Consider the following 21,077-nt stretch of genomic DNA (forward strand, 5'->3'; position numbering starts at 1 on the left):
ATGTTAACCCAGACAATAAGCTACCTACGTGCCAAATTTCAAGCAAATCGGACCATAAATAAGACTCGAATAGATCGGTCCCTGGCTCACTTAACGGAAAAAAATGGATCTTATATGCTAATCTAGGCAAAAGGCTATCTACGTACCAAATGCATTTTTTAGCGTACCTCAACCCCTGCGCCACCTATCGGAAAAATTAAAACTTTGTGCACTCCTCCTTCTAAACACCTTTCCAAAAAGCAGCAACCATTCGAATCGGTTATGCAACAGGAGAAAATTGTTCCCAATTGATTCATGCTCACAATGAATTTTACAATTATCCGAAATTTTTCTAGCTTCACAACGAATTTTCCACCTTTACATCGTCCAAAATCATCAAATCATGCGATGAAATGCAAAATTTCGTCGAAAAAAATTTAAATTTTTCGCGTTCTTCAGGATTTTTCCAAGTTTTCCACATAGAATTTTCTATTTTTCCATTCGAAAGCCATTCCGAAGGAATTGCACAAAAAGTTCCATACAAAAAATCAATTATCGATTTTTCCAATTTCCCCCGCACGCTGGTAAATATAAATTTACTCCGACCAAACTATATCTAAATGCACGCATTTTTTTCATAGATAAATGCAGAAATGTTTATTACATAAGTTGTTGTTAAAAATTTTCGTCCACGAGGCGCAGAAATTGCTTAAAAGTTAAATTTTTCATAAAAAATATTATTGAAAAGCAAACAATATAAAAAAATATTTTTGTAACGCAAATAATTTCATTGCATAGTTTAATGTTTCTTAAATCTGCAACCAAAAATTTTTTTTCATTCGGACACTTTCAAAGAAAAATAAAAATTTCCAAAACACTGCAAAAATATTCAATTGTTGATTAAAAAAAAACTATTTGGAATTTTTCAACAAAAATTACACAGTGTACTGATCGACTACAAAACTCGGCGCTGCCTGAATATCATTGAAAAATATTAATGTTGGTAAATTCGGTGCCCACTTGAGGAAGCCTTACCCATATAGATTTTTTTAAAGAAAAAGTAAAAATGCTTTTTAACCCTTATCCTGTGTTCATAAAAAGAAACGTGCGTGACGTTAATGGGTCAATATTGCCCAATATGTGAAAGAAAATATTTTGATTATAATTCAAGTTTGTAAAGTATTTTTTTATTCAACAAATATAAAATTAATTCATGAAAGTAGAAAATTAAGAATTCTTAGCTTTGGTTTAAACAACTAATGCATCTGATCGATGTCTCAGAATGAACTTTGCAAATGAATTTTTTGCAGCTATAACCCTGTATGCAGCTCTCAAGAAAACGGTCAAGAAAAAATTGCCATTATTTCGCGTGTGTGTCTGCCTTAAGGAAATTTGTCCCAAGAAAATTTCTTAGCGATTTCTTCTACGTCATTTTATATGGAGTTTTTGCTTTTCTTGAGAGCTGCATACAGGCCTTAACTCAGCACTGAACGGAGCTATTGAGCTGACTCCCAGCAGTGTGTCGCACGCTCCGACTCATTTATAAAAAAAATATGGCTCAGTAACTCAATAAATATTCGCCACATAGTCGGTACTCAGAGTAAAGAATTAAAATAAAGACGAGAAAATTGCGAAAAATTTAATAGTCGTGAAAATTTACAACCCGTTGAAGTTATTCCGCGCACCAGCTCTACACGCATACCAACTCATTTCCTCTTAACAGCTCTATAGTTACGGTGACCAGATTTCTGTGGACAAAAATCGGGACATTTCCAAAGCATCGAATCCGAACATACAATTTGCTTAAAAAAAAGACAACATTTTTAAATACAGTTTTATTTAAGACAAAACAAAGAAAAAAAATGAAAATGAAAATGCGGAGGCGAGAATGTAAATAGGGAAAAGAAATTTTAGGAAATTTTGGCTACTCTTCTTTTTTTAAATGTTTATTATTTTTTATGAAAATATAGCTTACTATCTAAAAAAAAATGTAAATCAAAATTTCAATCTTTATAGGAATGAAAATCTCTCAAGTGGGCCCCCCAAAATTGGATGGTCAAGATTTTTTCGAACAAATGACTTTATTCGGTTTACAACCATAAAAAAAAAAATAATTTTAACAGTTTTGCAAAATTCGAACTTTTACAAGAGTTATTGTTATTAACCTTTTTTGATGAATTCAGTAATTATTTATTATCCACAGATTCATAGCATGTATCATGCTGATTTTTTCCACGATAATATTTAATTAGGCACGCTTTAGCCTGATTGTTTAAATTTTTCAAATAATCATTATTTTGTACAAAATTTTTAATTTTTTTTTAATTTTATAAACAAATGGAAATATTTATTACATCTCGATCAGATTTTTTTTTCGTTTACATTGAATATCAATCCTTATTCTATAATACATTATTTAAAAGGGGAAAAAACACGGAAACNTGTTTAAATTTTTCAAATAATCATTATTTTGTACAAAATTTTTAATTTTTTTTTAATTTTATAAACAAATGGAAATATTTATTACATCTCGATCAGATTTTTTTTTCGTTTACATTGAATATCAATCCTTATTCTATAATACATTATTTAAAAGGGGAAAAAACACGGAAACTTGCACGGAGTCGTTAGTTATTAATTTTGTTCGCTCCTGCCACGGGTGCTTTTGCCTTCATGACGCGTGCCGAGCGGACTCGCGGCGAGCGTGGTGCAACCAGAGAACGCAAAAAATAAAATTTATTTATAAACATAAGCATAGATTATTTAGTACAATATTTTTAAAAGTTGTATACATAAATATGTACATACATAACATGCATATTTATATATGTACGTATGCATATATTTATGCATGTATTTTGTCTTTACAGAGAGTTAATAACAATAACTCTTGTAAAACTTCGAATTTCGCAAAATTGTTCAAATTATATTTTTTTATGGTTGTAAACCGAATAAAGGGATTTGTGCGAAAAAATCTTGACCGTCCAATTTTGGGTGACCCACTTGAGAGATTTTCACTCTATATCTATGTAATTTTTAAGCATACAATTTGTGGAAAGCGGAATGCTTAAATTAACCAATATTCCATCACATTTACTGATTGGGCCCATATTTTTGTGAGTTATGGACGTTATAGTGATCGAACCTTCCCCATATTTTGTATTTTGGTCTTTCTAATAAAAGAGAGTAGAAACTAAATTTCATCGAGATTGGATGAAATTTAATGCTTCCGCCCATATTTCATAATTTCCTATTTCTAAGAATCTTAAAGCACACGTCCAGTGTCGGCTAAATCGGAGCACGTTTACTATTCTTTCCACCTGTTTTCATACAGTTGAAACTCTATGCGGTGTTGCGTCTTGAAGTTGGGTGCTGAAGACAGAAAGAAAGAAAGAAGAAACGGAACTAGGAGTGAGAGGAAATGAGAAAACGGCAAAACTGTGACTAGGTAATTTGGGATGACAGTAAAGGTATTTGAGACATGCAGGTGCCTATATATTAAACAGATCGCGAACAAATCACATAGGTACATCTTTGCTCTTTGCTAGTATACACTTTCTCGTTCATGCCTTGGGCGAATGTGTTTGAAGAAGTATCACACTTGATATGTACAAGCACCCTATGCAAAATTATTTGCTCAAATGTGGCTTCGTGCGGATAACATATTAATCTAGATAAGACACCTCAGATGATTCCAACTGGAAACCTGAGAATTCTTGCTAATTTGGCGGCACTGAAAAAAGGGAGCAATATATACTTTTTCCCCGATTTGAAAGCTTGCAGCTTTTATTTATATTTTTTTCTGGCATAATTAACTAAATAATAATTGTAATTCTTACTTACCCGCACAAAGATCAACACCTTTGTATCTCCAATTCTGTACTTTCCCTCCGACACGCGCACCATTGGGAATTGGGACGGGCATGTGCATTTCTCCACCAAATCTCGAACCTGTAAGAAAAAGAGAAACAAGTATTTAAATATAAAATTAATATAAACTGTAATTAAGTATAACTAGTTTACAAGGAAGCGGCATAAGACTTTGATGCGATCGCATCAATCGGTAATTTTCCTAAGAAAATAAATCGTCAGTGGGATAAAACTTTTTGTACGCATCAAACCACGTAGCATCATTAATTTTGTGCAAATTAAAAATTGCGGCATCTCATATCCATTATAAAGCCTTTTCATGCCACCCAACCTATTTGCTGTCCGGTTGTGTGTGCCTCCTGTAGAAACGAACAAACGTTTGTATTAACAAATTTTCTAACGAATTGCCATTTCTACTTTTCTGTCATCTCAACAAATGCAAGCATTCCGGTAAATAATTCAAGAAGCATGCAACATTGCTGAACAAAGCGCCAAGATAGTTGCCACCGCTGAACTGTGATCATCAACCACATCAGTGCCTAACATCAACTGTGCGCAAAGCCTATTAGCGATAATGAACTGATGGCGCATGCGTCTACTTCACTGACGAAGCAATGGTTGCTGCTGTTGCTTTGGTCGACACCAATAAAAAGCTATATACCAATGCTTCCCAAAGTGGTCCAGGTGGACCCCCAGGGGTCCACGGGAGACTCGACAGGGGTCTACGTTGGCGTGAAAAAAAATATGAGGGTCCACGAGTTGTAAGTGGGGGTCCACGAAAATTCATCTACACTACATTGTAGAATCTTCACTGATGGCTCCAAAACTGACTCAGGGTCAGGATCTGGAGTATTTTTCGAAGCTTATGGGGATAAGCTTCACTTTTGCTCTTGGGAAATATGCTTCGGTCTTTCAGGCTGAGGTATTTGCAATCCCCAAAGCCATAGACTACGAGGGGGCAATTAAGTTGAGGGAAAGGAGTTTACGTGTCTACAGGTACAGCCAAGCTGCACTTAAGGCATTGGCCATCGCTCTATCTAAGAACTTCCAAAACTAGTTCGGCAATGCAAGTCTCGACTACATTATATTGGTAAAGATAACGAGCTTGCTTTACTCTGGGTGCCGGGCAAATCGGGAGTGCCTGGAAATGAGACATCTGACCCTTTGGCCACAGTTGGCTTAGACTAGGCATTCCTCGATTTGCAGCCAGTTATAGCATTCCGCACTTCGACCATTGAAGTCACCATCAGAAACTGGGTGGATACTTCGCTCTGCAATGACTGGGAGCCGTCGAGTGGATGCGGGTGGGCAAAACTCATGTTGCCTTCAATCTCAGAAGGTCTATCTAGTTTTCTCCTCTCACTGAGAATCCGGGACGGACTGCTCACTTCACGTGGCACAAACTGACTGTGATAGGCGTAAATGACACCTCCATTTGCCCATCCTGCTTTGAAGAGGATGAGATGGTGGAACAGTTCTTGCTTGCTTGTTTGTTTTTCATCGATTTATCTAGATTAGGTCTTTTCTTCTTTGTCAGTTTCTGAATTTGAAGTTTGGCGTAAAAAGCTTTGCAGCTTTGTTGCTTGAAGTTTTGTGTTTTTAAAATGCGAGTGACGAATATTTTTCGCATCACTTTAAAATTTGGAGCGATAAGAATAAAAATGATGCCATCAACACAAATAAATTATTTGACAAATACATGACATGCAAATTAATGAGTGAGCCGAACATGTAAGGAGTTTATTTAGTACTCTTAAAAAATATAACTCCTCAGAGAGAGATAGTACTTTGGTGGCTTTACGAGCTCTATTTTTTAAAACTTGTAAGTGTGTAATCACATACTTTTAATAAATAGAACACAAGAAAATATTTTATTTTTGCCACTCCGAATTTACTTTTGGTGCAAAATTACATCGTTAGATTTAATCTTCACATTTTTTGATGAGCTTTGGGAATATGTTCAGTGTTGCCGCTGTGCGGCTAAAGGGGCAATTTGACCCTTTTTAGGCGTCAATACCCTTTGACCCGACCTTTTGAAAATTTGTATTTTTCGACCCTTTTCCAAAATTATGTCCGAGTTTTGCCCTTGCAGAACCATGCTATTAAAAAATATTTCGTCCTGTAAGTACGAAAAAATGCACCACCTAAAACTTTTAAAGGAATGCAACTCTTCTCCTTGCAGGAACTCGATTTCTATGTTTTGTTTAAAGCTTGTCCCGCTATTTTCTTCTTAAATTTAACAGCGGAACGTTCTAGCAGCGAAAACACTTTATAATACATGTAAATTTAATTTTAACTTGGGATCTCAGATTTATTTTTTTTACTAGTAAAGAAAAGCAAAAATTATATGGTGACCCTTTTTTTCGTAAATTACCCCTTTTTTGCGACTTTCTGCAAATTCTCAACGGCAATACTGAATATGTTAGAAATGAGCATCAGGGGGTCCACGGAAACCAGCAAAATCTTGAAAGGGGCCTACGAGAAAAATAAGTTTGGGAACCTCTGCTCTATACGGTTGCAGTGCGGTTGCTTTTGTGGTTGCCCAGTAGTGGCATGGCAAAGCGTTGAAACGCTGAACTCTTGAACTGGCGATGAACATCGTTACGAATGTTGCTTATGAGATGATGCCGCTGCGCATAATTTCACGCGCCTCTGTTTATTTAAACAAATAACCGGACAAATGCCTGTTCGTGCAGCCATTTACAACGACGAATACGATTGCCTACAACAACTACGTATGCGCGTAAAACATTAATAAAACAAGTACCAAACATCTATGGCCCTTTGACCTTTCCGTCTTTCATTCCGTAAATCTTTTGTGCACGCGCTGTAATTACCATCCGAAGTCACACTTGAATAGTGTTAGCTGATGTGTTTTGAGTTTAAATAAAAACAAGCAAAGAATTTAAATGTGTCATTACGCTCCTAGGGAAAGGCAGTCATAAGGAAAGTTTCAAAAGGACTATTTTCGGCAGCTAAGTTTTGGCAGTCACCGAACTAAATACATATCTTGTATCCACAACATGGAAAAGATGGCACAGATCGCTGTTCGCTAGCCCGTTCTTGATCGATTTGATAGCAAACGCAATTCTATCTGCCGTCTTTAAATTGGAGCGCCAAGCGTTGCTTTATAATGCGGCATAATTTTTGCCGATTTCTCATTTCCTATCGTTTTTATTCTCGTTTCCTCTTTCACTATTTTGTCGTCCCGCTTTTTTTCCGTCTTCTGCATACGACTTCAACACGTAACGCCCTGTCAAAAATGAAAATTCCTAGCTAGCGCTACGTTATTGTGGGATGCTTCATACAAATTATATGACCATGATGATTTTTGACCGTCTTTTTAGGGATGGCAGTATGATGTAATTTTGGTTCCCTTTCTCCCATATTTTACAACGCTTTTATCAACTTGCAATGTTGTGCGTCCAGAAACTTTCAATGTTGTGGATCCAGAAACTTTCAATGTTGTGTGTCCGACACCAAAGCAAAGCTTTGAAAAGTTCCTATAAAAAAGCATAGTGCATAGGGCGACAGCTGTAGTGAATAGGGCGAGGTAGATGACATCTAGATGTCGCCCTATGTACTACGTTTGCTACAGCGGAAATAGACGACACGCCATTTCTTTAAATAAAATTAATTGGTGCTCGTTTGTATGTACATACATATNTAAAATTTCAAAATCAAAAGTTATCAAAACAAATTCTATGGGACTGAGAAATATTATTTTCTACTTTTTAGTCCATTTATAAAAGCGTTGTATATTAAAAAGTTTTTTTTATATTATTTATTCTTTGTTGATGCCACGCGAAATTTACTATCAACAATTCCTCTTCAATCTGCGATTAGGAAATGCAATTGGCAGCACTTGTGGAAACATTTTTCTTTACGACGTTTCTTGCGTTTTGTGACATTTAAGCGTAAACTTTTCTTTGTTAAATTCTTTCGTCCTCATTCTTAAAGCGGAGCGAATCGCGAACTCATAAATAAAAATACGAAAGCGTGAATTCGATAAAAGCCGAAACGCCAAAAAACCCCTCGATTTCGCTGACTGTGCGTGCATGCCTACCCCGCTGACTTCCGTACACTTCTTGCCTACAAACTCAACACGCATGACTTTCCACCCAGGGTGAAAAGTCATCGTGAAGCCTTAGCAAGAGGGGAACGACTTTGTCTAGTTGTCATCTGAAAGTAGAGGTGGCAGATATTTGCGTACCTGTGACTTTGTCACGGTTACTCAAAAGTCACGGGTAGCTTGCTGTGACAACTTCCAAAAAGACTGTGACGAAGAACCAGTCGCAATGATGTTTTTGTATGGGATTTCGCCTTCCACAATACCAGTAACAGTCATAGTCGCTGCTACGAACTGTGACTGTGACAAGGTAGAATTCGCTATTCCATATCGAGAAACAGCAGCCAGTGATGTTAACTTTAAAGAAATTTCCTTATAATCACAGGTTATTTGAGACTTAAATCTGATTAATGTTGTTTGATATTCGAATTTCACACCATTAAAAACAAGTGTGAATGACCAAAACAAATGACGAAAATAGTCAGTGATGCCAAATAAATGAATAATGTCCTTAGTTCATTCGCTAAAAGATTTCTGTTCTGCAACTTTTTTGTCAGTGTTTTTGTCACAGTCACGGATGAAAATCACTGTGACTGCAAAGTCACGAGATCGCCCATCTCTATATAAAAGTAGCCAGAAATGATTCTTTGGCGTACAGCGTATACTTCCCGATTGATTTTAGTAAGGTATGACCAACAGTGTCTGTCGTTTCAACGAATTTCCAAATATGTGTCATGCCATTTAGAAGGAATTTCTGAGCTGAAGATGATAGAAGGCATTATAACATTAATAGCATTTCCTTTGCGGCATCGAGGCTACTCAGCCAACGGTTACAGCTGGAGAGCTATTGAGAGGGAAAACTTACACGAATTTTAAATTTTGACAACTAAAGAACTTATAAAAGAGTCAGTACTGAGATACCGAGTACAATTTTTTTAGATATGAGTCTGACTACTAGGGTCAACTCCATAACTCTGCTTAGTGCAGAGTTATACAGCATTACAAAATGTCTCAAAGCCGAAGCCGGTTTGTCTCCTAACCAAGATATATCATCCGGTTGGTTGCAGTGCTTCCTAGAAGCTGACCAGAATAATATTAACGTATTTTGCGTAATTTCTATACACTTCTGGCACATGCTACATATGTATGTTGCTTGGTCGAAACATCTTGAATTTCTGATGAATTTGCCTACTTTGCTTATCGTAGCTTCTGATCGGTCTGTTAGTTGTGTTACTAGGTGTTGTACCCAGTGTTTGTTATTAAAAGTGCTTAGACCAAAATACAAATGCGACTTCAAACAAAGTGTAGCGATTACAGAAATTTGGTTGATATGAGATGAAAATTTGTTTGGACAAATCACCATGCTACGCAGTCTTACTCTGTGATATTTTGTATGATGGTTAATTTGCTGGAATTCTCGAAGAATGTATCTCATAACTGCAATCAATTACAATATGGGTACTAATTGGTTTTCGGCATTTTGGATTAATTATGATTTTAATGATAAAATAAAGGAATAACTTGTTTCTAACTGTTTGATGCAACTTATGCTGGATTTCCACTAGGCATTAAATGGCAAAAATGACAAATGACAAAGTGGGGCATTAAAAAATAATCGTGTCATTACATTAAAAAAATAGTAATTGAATTCATTTCCACATGACGTTCTTTTAAATGGCATATTTTTTTTGTCATGTCAATGCCTAGTGGAAATTCGGCATTAGGTTGTAAAAATATTAATTTTGAAATGTATGTACATACATATATCGTCACTAGACACGAATAAAGGCGCGAGCTCAAAAGTTGACGGCGAAAAAAGACGCATAAAAAAACTTCAGTGTCAAAAACTCTTAACATACTTCACCGAAGTTTTTCATAAGCATCTTTTTTCACAAAATTTTTTACGCGCCTTTTTTCGCCGTCAAAACACTAGCGCGCCTTTATTCGTGTGTAGTGACGATAGTTGCGTTCCAGATGCTTCACGAAATTCACGATTTGCAGGAACAGCTGTTTTCCCCATTAATAAACCTTATGGGAGGTGGTCACCTGGAACGACTTCCTGTAAAAACCTGCAAATCGTGAAGCATCTGGAACGCAACTGATACGTATTGTGGAACGTATTTCCTTTATCTCTTCTGAATTTTGATTTGGAGACAAAGCGGTTTCTTGTTGTAGCATCTTAAGTGTCACTTTTCGTTCTGACACCAACAACCAACATAAGAATAATTTTTAAAGTTTTTTGGTTGTCTGCTTCGGCTCGCCAAAGGTTCTGCCAAGGATGGGATGATACGAGACTCTCTCATTTGACTTAGGAGAATCTAACCTAATCTCATTATCTAACTTGGCAACCCTGCCCTGTATTTAAAATCAATAGATTTTCTACAATCAAATTAAAAAGATTTGCTTAAAGATAGTGTTTATAAGAAAAAGAAAACATTTCTAATAGCAATTTTTAACACTAAATAAAAAAGAAGATACTAAAATTCAAAAAGTTTACTTGTTTTTACGAATCAAAAAATTCACCAAAATTTTATCAATAAATTTTTCGCTGCAGTGCAAATATTGAGAGATCTTATAAAAAATGCACCTTTTGGCATCAACTATTATCTAGTACTTTCGTATGGAGCACAGTTTGGCTGACTTCCAAAACGTATCAATACAATGTTTTGAAACTGTTATACTACGGTGTTCAAACTGTTTTTATATGCAGAGTTGCGACACATTGTAACCATATACATTGCATATTTTAAATATTCAATATAGCAATGAATTAAGATAGAAAAATGTAATCTTACCCTTCGACGTCGGCCATTGTTTACTTCGAAATGTCATCAAAGTATCAATTAGCTTGGCGATGCGCAGTTTGCTTTCTTTATACGCATCGATAACTTTTACGATACATTTTGGGACATGCCACATCGTCAAAAATTACACATTTGCATTTAGGAATGCGTGAATTTGTATAGTTGCTTTGCAACTGACGTTTTGGACATCAGCCTATGTTACAACGATTTCTACTTTTAATTAGTTAGGCGCCTACATAAGAAAATATTTAATGTTAAATATCTTTTGGATTTAAAGACCGCTTTCACCATTCCTAAATTGAGCGGTTGCGACTTATAATTTCAATATGGAAAGTTCAAAATACAAGCCGAATTGTTTTTTCTACAAGCTATTTCAAATTGATTTTAAAGAATATTTTATTGTTTTGAACTATTTACTTTGTTTTGTTTATCACTAACGAATTATAGCTCAACCAGCCGCTGACGTAAAACCGTAGAGCTTGTCAGCTGACACGACCTATCTAATGGGACTCTCGTGTTAACGAAAACTTACCTACATATGACGGTGACCAGTGTTGCTGTTGAAAATTTGCAGAAAATCGGAAAAAGGGGTCATTGACGAAAAAAGGCTCACCATATTATTTTTGCTTTCCTTTACTCGTAAAAGAATAATTCTGAGAACCAAAGTCAAAATTAAGTGTACATGTATCGCTGCTAGAACGTTTTACTGTTGAATTTAAAAAGAAAATAGCGGGACAAGCTTTGCATAAAACAGATTTGCAAACATACACAGCAATCGAGTTGCATTTCCTTTAAAAGTTTTAAGTGATTCATTTTTCGTACTTACAGTAGAAAATATTTTTAGTAGCATGGCTCTGTTAAACTTTTCCTAACGAAATCTCTGAGAAGGGGCAAAAGTCGCACATAATTTTGGAAAAGGGACGAAAAATCAAAATTTTCAAAAAGTCCTGTCAAAGGATATTAGCGCTTAAAAAGGGTCAAATTTCCCTTTAGTCGCACAACGGCAACACTGACGGTGACGTTGTCGTTGCTTCTCTCTCTCTCTCTCTCTTTATCAACAGTAATTTCATATAATGATACGAATGTCAATTTCAGAAGGGCGCTCCGTGTGGCTGGTTGAACTTTTATTCTTGCTTACGGGAACGTTTGGCTCATATTCATGAAATTGATACACAATTTTGAATAATTTTGAAAAAATAATACTTTTATATTTACTTCAGCTGATAAAAAGGAACTCTGAATTGCGCCATTGTTTACGAGGCTGTAAAAAGGTGCATTTCCAAAAAAGCCTCCAATACTTTCGTGTTTTTCGAGTTTTCCATTTTTTGCGTTTAAGGGAATCCTCTAACTATTAGATATTTAAATAGCTACGTAGTCCTAAATAACTGTCCCATCTGTCTTTAGTTAAAGACACACAAATAGGGACACGAATTTCGATACGATACGATACCATATCGATACTTTTGGCATTCGATACCGATATTTTCTGCTCGATAGTTTTAAAACGATATTTTTTGGAATCGAGTACCAGAACCCTAGTATCGTATCGAATGTCATAAACTCACATTCCAACACTGAGGGAAAAAAATTTTAGAAAAAAAAACGTGCTAAATTGAAAAATATACGCATATGAAAGAGCACCAACCCAACTCGTTTTAAATTTGAGTATATACGTTATAAAATATGTGGTGCACTTCCACAGATGCTTTTTCGTAATTAAGAAGAAAAAAAATTAATTTTATGTTCCGTCTGATGAGAATTGAACCCGGACCCTATTGGCCGCAACTAATTGCATCAAGCGTCTTTGCACACTCAGCTATAGCCATACATGTAAAGGTGTTTTCAAATGTTGAGTTTGAATCAACATCACAGCGCGCGATTAGTGCATTATGTCATACCATGTATGTGTGTATGTGTTGTCACCGCTGTGCATGCCCTGTAGACTGCAAGTGATTGTAACTAGTCCAAAGTTTGGTCCAACAACATGTAAAATTCTATTTACATTTAACATTGAATGTCCTAGGCTCGGACCAATTGTCCGCCTCTGCATTACATTGTAACCAATTTTGGGGGGAAAAAAAAACAAAAATAAAACTTGCGCCAGCTGCGATTCGAACCGGGGTTCTCAGATTTTCTAAGCGGATACTCTCTCCGCATGCCAACGTCGCACATGAAAATTTGTTGACTAAGTGCCTACATATCAGCAAGTCGTTAATTGTACCCGTTGTCCGCTATTGCATGACATTGTAACCAGTTTTAGATCCAAACTCATACCTTATGCATTACATTCGGAACACTTTTAGTACAATCCACCTGTTTTACATTACATTGCTTTATATTTTTGGACTATCTTTGGTCTAGATGCAAAGCTACTATACCTACAACTATATTTTTCGGGCGATTGGACCAATCTTTCCTTCAGGGCAGTTTTAGATCAAAACTCATACCTTATATACCTACAATTCACCTGTTTTACATTACATTGCTTTATATTTTTCGGGCGATTGGACCAATCTTTCCTTCAGGGTGCTTTGTATACATATACTTTCTTAATTACATATGAAAAAGCATCCGAGACGTGCAAAACGCCATCCGTGTAGTGAAAAATGCTTCATTTTAATACAGCAGTATTTGAATTGAATATTTCCATTATATGTACGTAGTGTATGTATAATGGAAAAATCCATTTTGTTAAGACTTTTCACTTGATTTAAATACGCACATTTTCAAACAGTAATAACAAATTTTTATTCTTACAACGCTTTTTTTTCTCAGTGAAGGGTAATGTTATTAACAGCTCAATCTAATATTACCGGCGAGAGTTTTTCTACGCACGCACGCAAGTTTTTCTCATTTGATAAACCCAAATCAATTTGCGTGCGTGATTTCTCAGAGTTGCATTTCTGTCAAATTTACTGAAGTTTGCTGACAAAAATTTTGAATTCATAGTCGCGCCAAAATGCTAATTGAGCATAAACGTCAAATCGAAATGTCACGCAAGACAAATCTTGGAATTTGAGTTAGCTTTTTACGCACGCGTATAAGGATGGCCTGTAACAAAAGTAACAAAAGTGTAAAGTGCAGAAATGTGTACTATGGTTAGGATTGCATGTGGTGGGATTTGAGCCCGCGGCCTCGGTGTTTAAGTCAACACCTCAATCTCTACGTGTTGTAATAATAATAAAGTCCGGCGCTTACACAATATGTTAGTGTTTGGCCGAACTTCTCCTCCGATTTGTTGCCTGGGCCTTAATGTTGTGGCTCAAAGGGGGTGCCTACAGTTTTATGTCGACTCTGAACGGCGATTGTATTTTATGGGAAGCTGTTTTTCATTTTCAAGGTTTGCGCACTTCTAACCACTTCACCCCAGCGGCCTATATGCGAGACCTATATTCAGATAAATTTTTTGCTTTTTGGTATCGATATTTGGAATATCGAGTCTTTTTATTCAGATATTAATGGGTACCCGATATTTTTAAAGCGATACTTTAAATGAGTACCATATCGATACTTTCGGTTCGATATCGTGTCCCTAAACACAAATACTGACCGCACTAACCCGATATACATGCTTTTAAAATATGTTTTTAACAAGCTGATTTACCAATAGCTCGGTTCATAGTTTTTCTGAAAAATTATTTACCGTATGCTAAAAAATAAAATACATATTATCGGAACACCGTGCGACGCTCTCAAATAAGAACAACCGTGCAAGTAACACACTACTAATACGGAGTTTTGATAACCATGCCAAAATCATGGGGCATGCAACAGACATTGCATGGTAGTGCAATCACTGTAAATCTAAATGTTTTCCATAGATCACCATCACCGTCGTCATGGGCTGCGACCACAATGACCTCAGCTCTGACGCACAACGACGAAACCAGTGGACACCCGCCACCGTAGGACAGACTCACAGAAGTTATGTGGATAAGTAGATACATATGTATGTACATTAGGGTGGTCCAAAAACAGTAAAGTCGGAATTGTAATGCTCTCACCCCCTAGGATTGTTTTATACCGAAAAGAGTATACCCCTATTTCTTTATTTTGAAATCAAGAGGTCGCTCAAAGCGCTCAAAGTTTTCCATGTATTCTTATATGGGAAAAATAAAATTTTTCGTAGAAATGGTATAGAATTCTTGAAAATCAATATTTTTCGATCGGAAAACTCTGGTTCTCTTCAGGAGACTTTCAATAATAATACCCAATTATTTATTTAACCATTTTTTAATACTAACGATTTTTTATTGGCCGCCCCATTGCACTTTCCGAGGTTTTTGTGGGTTTTTGGCGGACCTATAAACTAAAGTTGCGATGAAAAAATGGTTAAATAAATAATTGGGTATTATTATTGGGAATCTCCTGCATATAAGCAGAGTTTTCTGGTAAAAATTATTGATTTTTAACTATTCTATACCATTTCTACGAAAAGTGTTTTTTTCTCCATATAAAATAAATGGAAGTACGGTTGCCAGACGTACTGATTTTATCAGTACAGTACTGATTTTTCAACTTTTGTACTGATTTTATTAATTTCTTCAATCAGTACGCTAATGTCCTAATTTTTCAAAATTTGTACTGATTTGTACTGAATTTTTTATTCAAACAAAATACTTTAGTATTTTCTTAAGGTTTTTACATAATGTTGGAACTCCTTAACCTGTACTGTAAAAAATAAGAAGATAATAATTTAATTATAGTTGACATGTTTTAGATAATGTTTGTTATGGCCAAGAAATTAATACAACAAAAAGATCAATGGTTTTACGGGCATATCGCCGGGTCGTTACGTACCAGTTGCGATAATATGATGGAGCTTAAATTATTTAAAAAAAGGCTTAAATTTATGTCGAGTGTGGTTAGTTATCTTGAAAATAACTTTCAGTTTAATAACAATAAATTTCAGTTTCGAATGGCTTTTGCCTATAATTTACAACTCCTTTTTACAATTTACTGACTTTGTAAAAGAGTTTTGCATACAAGACATAGAGTTAGATACTCTTTTTAGCGAATTCTTAGTCACAGTCTTTGCGTAGTTGAAAAATTATTTCAGCCATGAGGAATTATAGATGAACTCCTTAAAAAGTGGTACTTTTTCACAGTATGAGAGGATCTTAAGAATAAAGTTTGTTTCCTGGCGCAAAGAGAGAACCCGACTTCTAATTAAAATTTTTGAAAGTGAACTTCAAATTAAAAGTAATTTTAAAATGAAATGTATAGAATTATTTCACTATTTAAACACTGAAAATGGGAATGATCTCATTATTGCTATTCAAAATGTCACAAATATAAAATAATTTATCTGCTCCTGTGTATAATGATGTGTACACTCATGTTAAAATGAATAACACTTTTATTTTTTATGAACTATATATTATTTATATACCAAAATATTGTTAAAAACAAGAACTCAGGCGTTTTCAATTATTTTCTGTTACTTACATTCATAATTTTGCTTTGAATAAAAATGTACTGAAAGGTACTGATTATTTTAGCATGAAAAAGTCTAATGTACTGATTTCGGGCATAAAAAATCTGGCAACCCTACATGGAAGACTTTTCGCACTTTGAGCGACCTCTAAATATTTTTTGATTTCAAAATAAAAAATAAGGGTATATATTTCTTCGGTATAGAAAAATCCTAGGGGGTGAGAGCATAAAAATCCCGACTTTACTTCTTCACATGCATTTTTGGACCACCCTAATGTACATTCGTTTGAATGAAGGCAGTTAGATGGCCGGACTTGTGGTTTCAGTTGTACCGGAGTTGCGGAAATCAATCACTTCGCACAAAATGTGCGAGTGCAGCAATTACTGTTGCCACCGATGCCTTTTGACGATAGTTGCCAATTGACGATGCTGCCGTTGCCTTGATGTGGCGATTGTTATTCTTGTTGCTTTGTCTGATGTCTAAGCGTCTTTTCTTTTGTTATTGTCCGCTAGTTTATACTCGTTGATTGGTATTGTTGATGTTGCGGTTGGGTGATAGGTGGTGTTGCTCTTGCTGTTATTGCGTCGTTGTTGGCGCTTAGTGGCGCTTCAACATTTTCACGCCCGTTTTGGTATTTTTCGGAATATAATATTCCGAATGGGGAAAATAAAAAAAAGCCACGCAACAGCCCCAACACCGATTCACTGATCATCGTTGCGCTTGACAGGGAAGAATTTGTAATATTGTGGTCCTCTGACAACGATTTAAATGGTTGCCGTCGTCAGAAGCGTTGTTATTGTTGGTGTACAATTTGCCGCAATAAGAGTAAAAGTGGCAACGTATTCGCCTGTTAGCTCTGCACGGCCACTTTACGGAATGTTTTGACTGCGCGCTTGCGCATATTTTACTCGGTGGGAGTGGATACACACATACATATGTATGTATTTTTAGACTCCCGTCTTGTTGAATGTGGCTTGTTTGTTGCCTTTTATGCATGATAATTTCGTCGGTAACGTTGCTGCGGGCGTGCGGAAATCTCAAAATCTCTTTGATTGCACGCCGTTTTGGCTTCAGTTTGTGGGGCGGATTATTTAGCAGCAGCTGCTGGTAATAGCGGCGGAGATGGTGGTTTCTTTTTCTTCATGTTTTTGCCTAGAAGTGACATTTCATCTGCGCATGTCTTGTCAAATTAGTGAAGTGATGTATCGCCTCCGCACATGCTCACATACTTCCGGGGAGGCAATCACATCCATGCGATTTGAATGAATTCAATTATACGATAATAAAATGTCGGAAAATATTGTTCAGTTGCTCATTTATGAAAGCAAGTGTGATGATTTTGTTTATAACCATGGACGTTAGCGTAAAACGAACAGAAAACAAGTAAGAAAGCCTAAGTTCTGGCGGGGCCGAACATTAAATACCCGGCGCAAGTATTAAATATATGTTTTTCACCTTTGCTAAAGCTACCGCTAAATGGTTAGCCGGGGTGTATCAAATTTGAGTAAATTAGCGTCCTTAAATTTCGAAATATTGAAGTTTCAAGCATTTCTGAAATTTACCGTTATATGAAAAGCGGACGTAATTTTAGTCCGATTTCAATAATTTTCAACGTTTTGATTTTATATGGCAAGCGCAATAACCATACCGAGTTTGGTACAAATCGGTATAACGGTTACCGAGATACATATGTATATGTGATCATAAGTGGGCAGTGCCACGCCCATTTTCCAAAATTTTACCATAAACGTATTTCTTGGTAAAGAATTGTTGCAAGCATCAATTTTGAATAAATTAGCTTTAATTTTTACTTATTTATCGAAGATTTTGTATTTCTCTAAATTACCGTTATATGTACGGTGACCATATTTATGGAAGCCGAATACGGGACAAAAATAATTTTGCTAATTTTTTCCACAAAAGCTAACAGATCTTAAAACGTTTGTTAGATTTGATAGCCTTGTTTAAACAATAAGCAAGCACTTTGATCTGTAATAATGTAATTTTATTAGAAGTATCGACTTAGCACATGTGCATTTCGTGCAGAGAGAAAAAAAGAAGACATAAGCAATAGGAATGACAGTAGATTAGAATAACACAAAAGCAAAATGTTATGGAGTTGCCATCGCACTTTTAGTGTAGTGATTGATTCTGAACAACGTTCTTAAATGATTTTAGATGATTTTAGATTTATCCCACAAAATATTAAAGAACAAGTTTGAAGTAGCTAAGACTTATCGTTAATTTTGGGCATTTTTTTACGGTGCTGCGTATTTTTTCCATACAAAGTAAGTATGTATGCTTGACAATTTTTTGATAGTGAAGCAAATGAGCAGCACTTTACTAAATTTCAATTAGCTACAAAACTTCAACCAAAATTTCTTCTAAAGGTTCAGATTAAAAAGTTTGCAATTTTTGTGAAATTTTGCAGAATTAATTTTCATAGTTTTTGCACAACGTGGGAAATTTGGATTTATTTGGTTTTGGTTAGGATAGGAGCTTTAATTTCATAAAAAAAATAATAAACTTTAAATAATTAAAAGAAAAATAGTCAAACCTTGCTAGAACGTAGAGTTCTAATTATTATTCTGTTCACTGTATGTGTTACTCAATTCGAATCACAGACATTCAGATTAGAAAATTGTAACTGTTTACGGAGAAAATTACGATCATATACCAACATCATTTAAAACTAATTAGCTGTAAAGGTGTCGAAATAACGAACACCGAATACGGGACAAATACAGGACATTAAAAGAAATACAGAACATTTGGCGTCCCGTATAAAATAAATTAATTACCAGGACAATTGGTCAAAAAAGAGGACGGTCCCGTATAATACAGGACGGATGGTCACCGTAGTTATATGGGATGTGGGCGTGGTTGTACCAAGGCCAACAACTGTGCCAAGTTTGGAAGAAATTGGTGCGATAAAAAAAGTTCTTAATTAAAAATATAAAACTTTATCGCACATTAAAGGCTAACAGCTCAGTTGTGCAAGACTTAGACTTGAATTGACTTACCTAGAAACTTAGAAACGATTACTCTCCATATCATCCATTGCTTTTTCTTTTGTCTTCGGCATTTGTATTTATAAATGCAAAATCTTAAACGTTTAATTTGTTTGGGGCAAAATTTAATAAAAATTACAATCACGCTTTAGTTTGACCCCCGTATTTTTATGTTTCATATAATTTTTGTATTACTTAGTTAATTAAATTAGACCTTTCAACGAGGTGACAGCCCTCTTCAAACGTATTTTCAAGCTAAAACCTATTTAACTCTCGTTCTTTTGATATTGCGATACATATTTTAATTAACTGGTGAACTAAGTAGAATTTGATTTTTTAAACATGTGGCGATCTCGCTAAATATAGTCCCGAAAGAAAGATTTTTCAAACCCCCATGGTTGATACCCATAGAAAATATATAATTCATTTCACTTATTAAATAATTTGAATTTAACTTTTTAAACATGCGGCAATCCTCTTCCAACACCTCAAAAACTAAAGACTTCTCAACACTCTTTCGTTTGCCATCCATATTTTGATATTCCATATAACTTGTGTATAAGTTAACTAAATTCAAAATTTAAAGCAGGTGGCAACCTGTTCAAAATATTTTCAAACCACTACTTTCTGAAACCTTTTCCTTTTGACACCCATATGGTGATATATATTTATCATATTTAATTCCCTTAATTAAAATGGGTATAGATTTTTAAAGGAAGGTAACCCTCTAATAGACGAATTAAGAAACAAAGCGTTTCAAAACCATTTCGATTGATACCCATTTTGTAATAATTGATTTTTTTTTTTAAATAATTTGAATATCATTTCTTAAAAGATGGCAAACTCTCTGCAGTCTTCCAATGCCTTCCTATTCCTTCCAATGCCTTTCAATTCCTTACAATACTTTCCTCTCCCTTCCAACGCCTTCGTATCCTTTTCAATCTCTTCCAATGCCTTCTTATCCCTTTCCAATCTCTTCTGATGCCTTCCGATCCCAAATCGAAACCCAATTTTCGGAGCTAAATAGAAAAGTACAGTGACTCAAACATGGGCTCACATGTTGATTTTTTAAATACATATTCATGTTTTTCAACTTATTTATTTATTTTTTGGTTTTTTTTTATAAAAATATTGTTAATACTTTAACCAAAACCATATACATAAACCAAACTGTCAAATAAAAACTTTGAGCTTTTTACAGGCTAACATAATATGGCAGGCTAACATATATACTGTCAAAAATTTCTCATGCACATACAACTTGTACGGGACCAACCGAAATTGAACGGTGTTCGTGCCGCGAATATTAGGTTAGCCTGTTAGTAGTAATTTTCAGAAATTTTTTTAAATGCAGTTTTGTAGCAGCAAGGTGTCAAAAATCGTGCCGTTGAATAAATGTAAATTTTAGTGCTGATTTCGGCAGAATACCTAACCAGTAAAAATGTTAGTTCGGGAAGATTTTTCTTTAAGGCGACGGACCCCAAGAAATGGGAGTAGGAATTTTATGATTTGAGCTAACAATACGCAGATTTGATTGCGGAATTCTGAAGAATGTCCCTTCGTTAAAAACATTTGCTCCGGAACTTTTCCACACATTAGCATTTTATTAGATGTTTAAAATCATCAATAAAATTGTCTTAGCTTAAGTAATGTTGAAGACTGAGCGTTACACTTACAGGCCTATTCTGCGTTGGTAACAAAAATTTTGTTACCGGTTAGTAAAGTTACTGTCAATTTTTAAACCCTTTTCGTATTCTCCACACTCTTGTAACCGGTAAATTTTGTTACCATCTCATGAGCAGGTAACAAAATATTGCCCCGTGAAATATGCAACACCAGAATTTACACAAAACTCCATAGCTGAATTGCCGAATAAATTAAAACGTTACCAAGGTAAATAGAATTGC

The 21,077-nt window shown here is 35.3% G+C and overlaps 1 protein-coding gene across 1 annotated transcript in view; it reads right to left on the reverse strand.

Moving 5' to 3' along the window:
- The window catches only part of pigs (GAS2-like protein pickled eggs), a 116,429-nt gene that overhangs the window by 56,400 nt on the left and 38,952 nt on the right, over positions 1-21,077 (reverse strand). The window contains exon 4 of the mRNA XM_017613955.1: positions 3,823-3,930. Within this exon, the coding sequence (XP_017469444.1) occupies positions 3,823-3,930 (108 nt within the window). The remainder of the gene's footprint in view (positions 1-3,822; positions 3,931-21,077) is intronic.

This window comes from Rhagoletis zephyria, unplaced genomic scaffold (assembly GCF_001687245.7).
Source record: "Rhagoletis zephyria isolate East Lansing unplaced genomic scaffold, Rhagoletis_zephyria_1.1 Rzeph_scaffold_00740, whole genome shotgun sequence".
Classification (NCBI taxonomy): Eukaryota; Metazoa; Arthropoda; class Insecta; order Diptera; family Tephritidae; genus Rhagoletis; species Rhagoletis zephyria.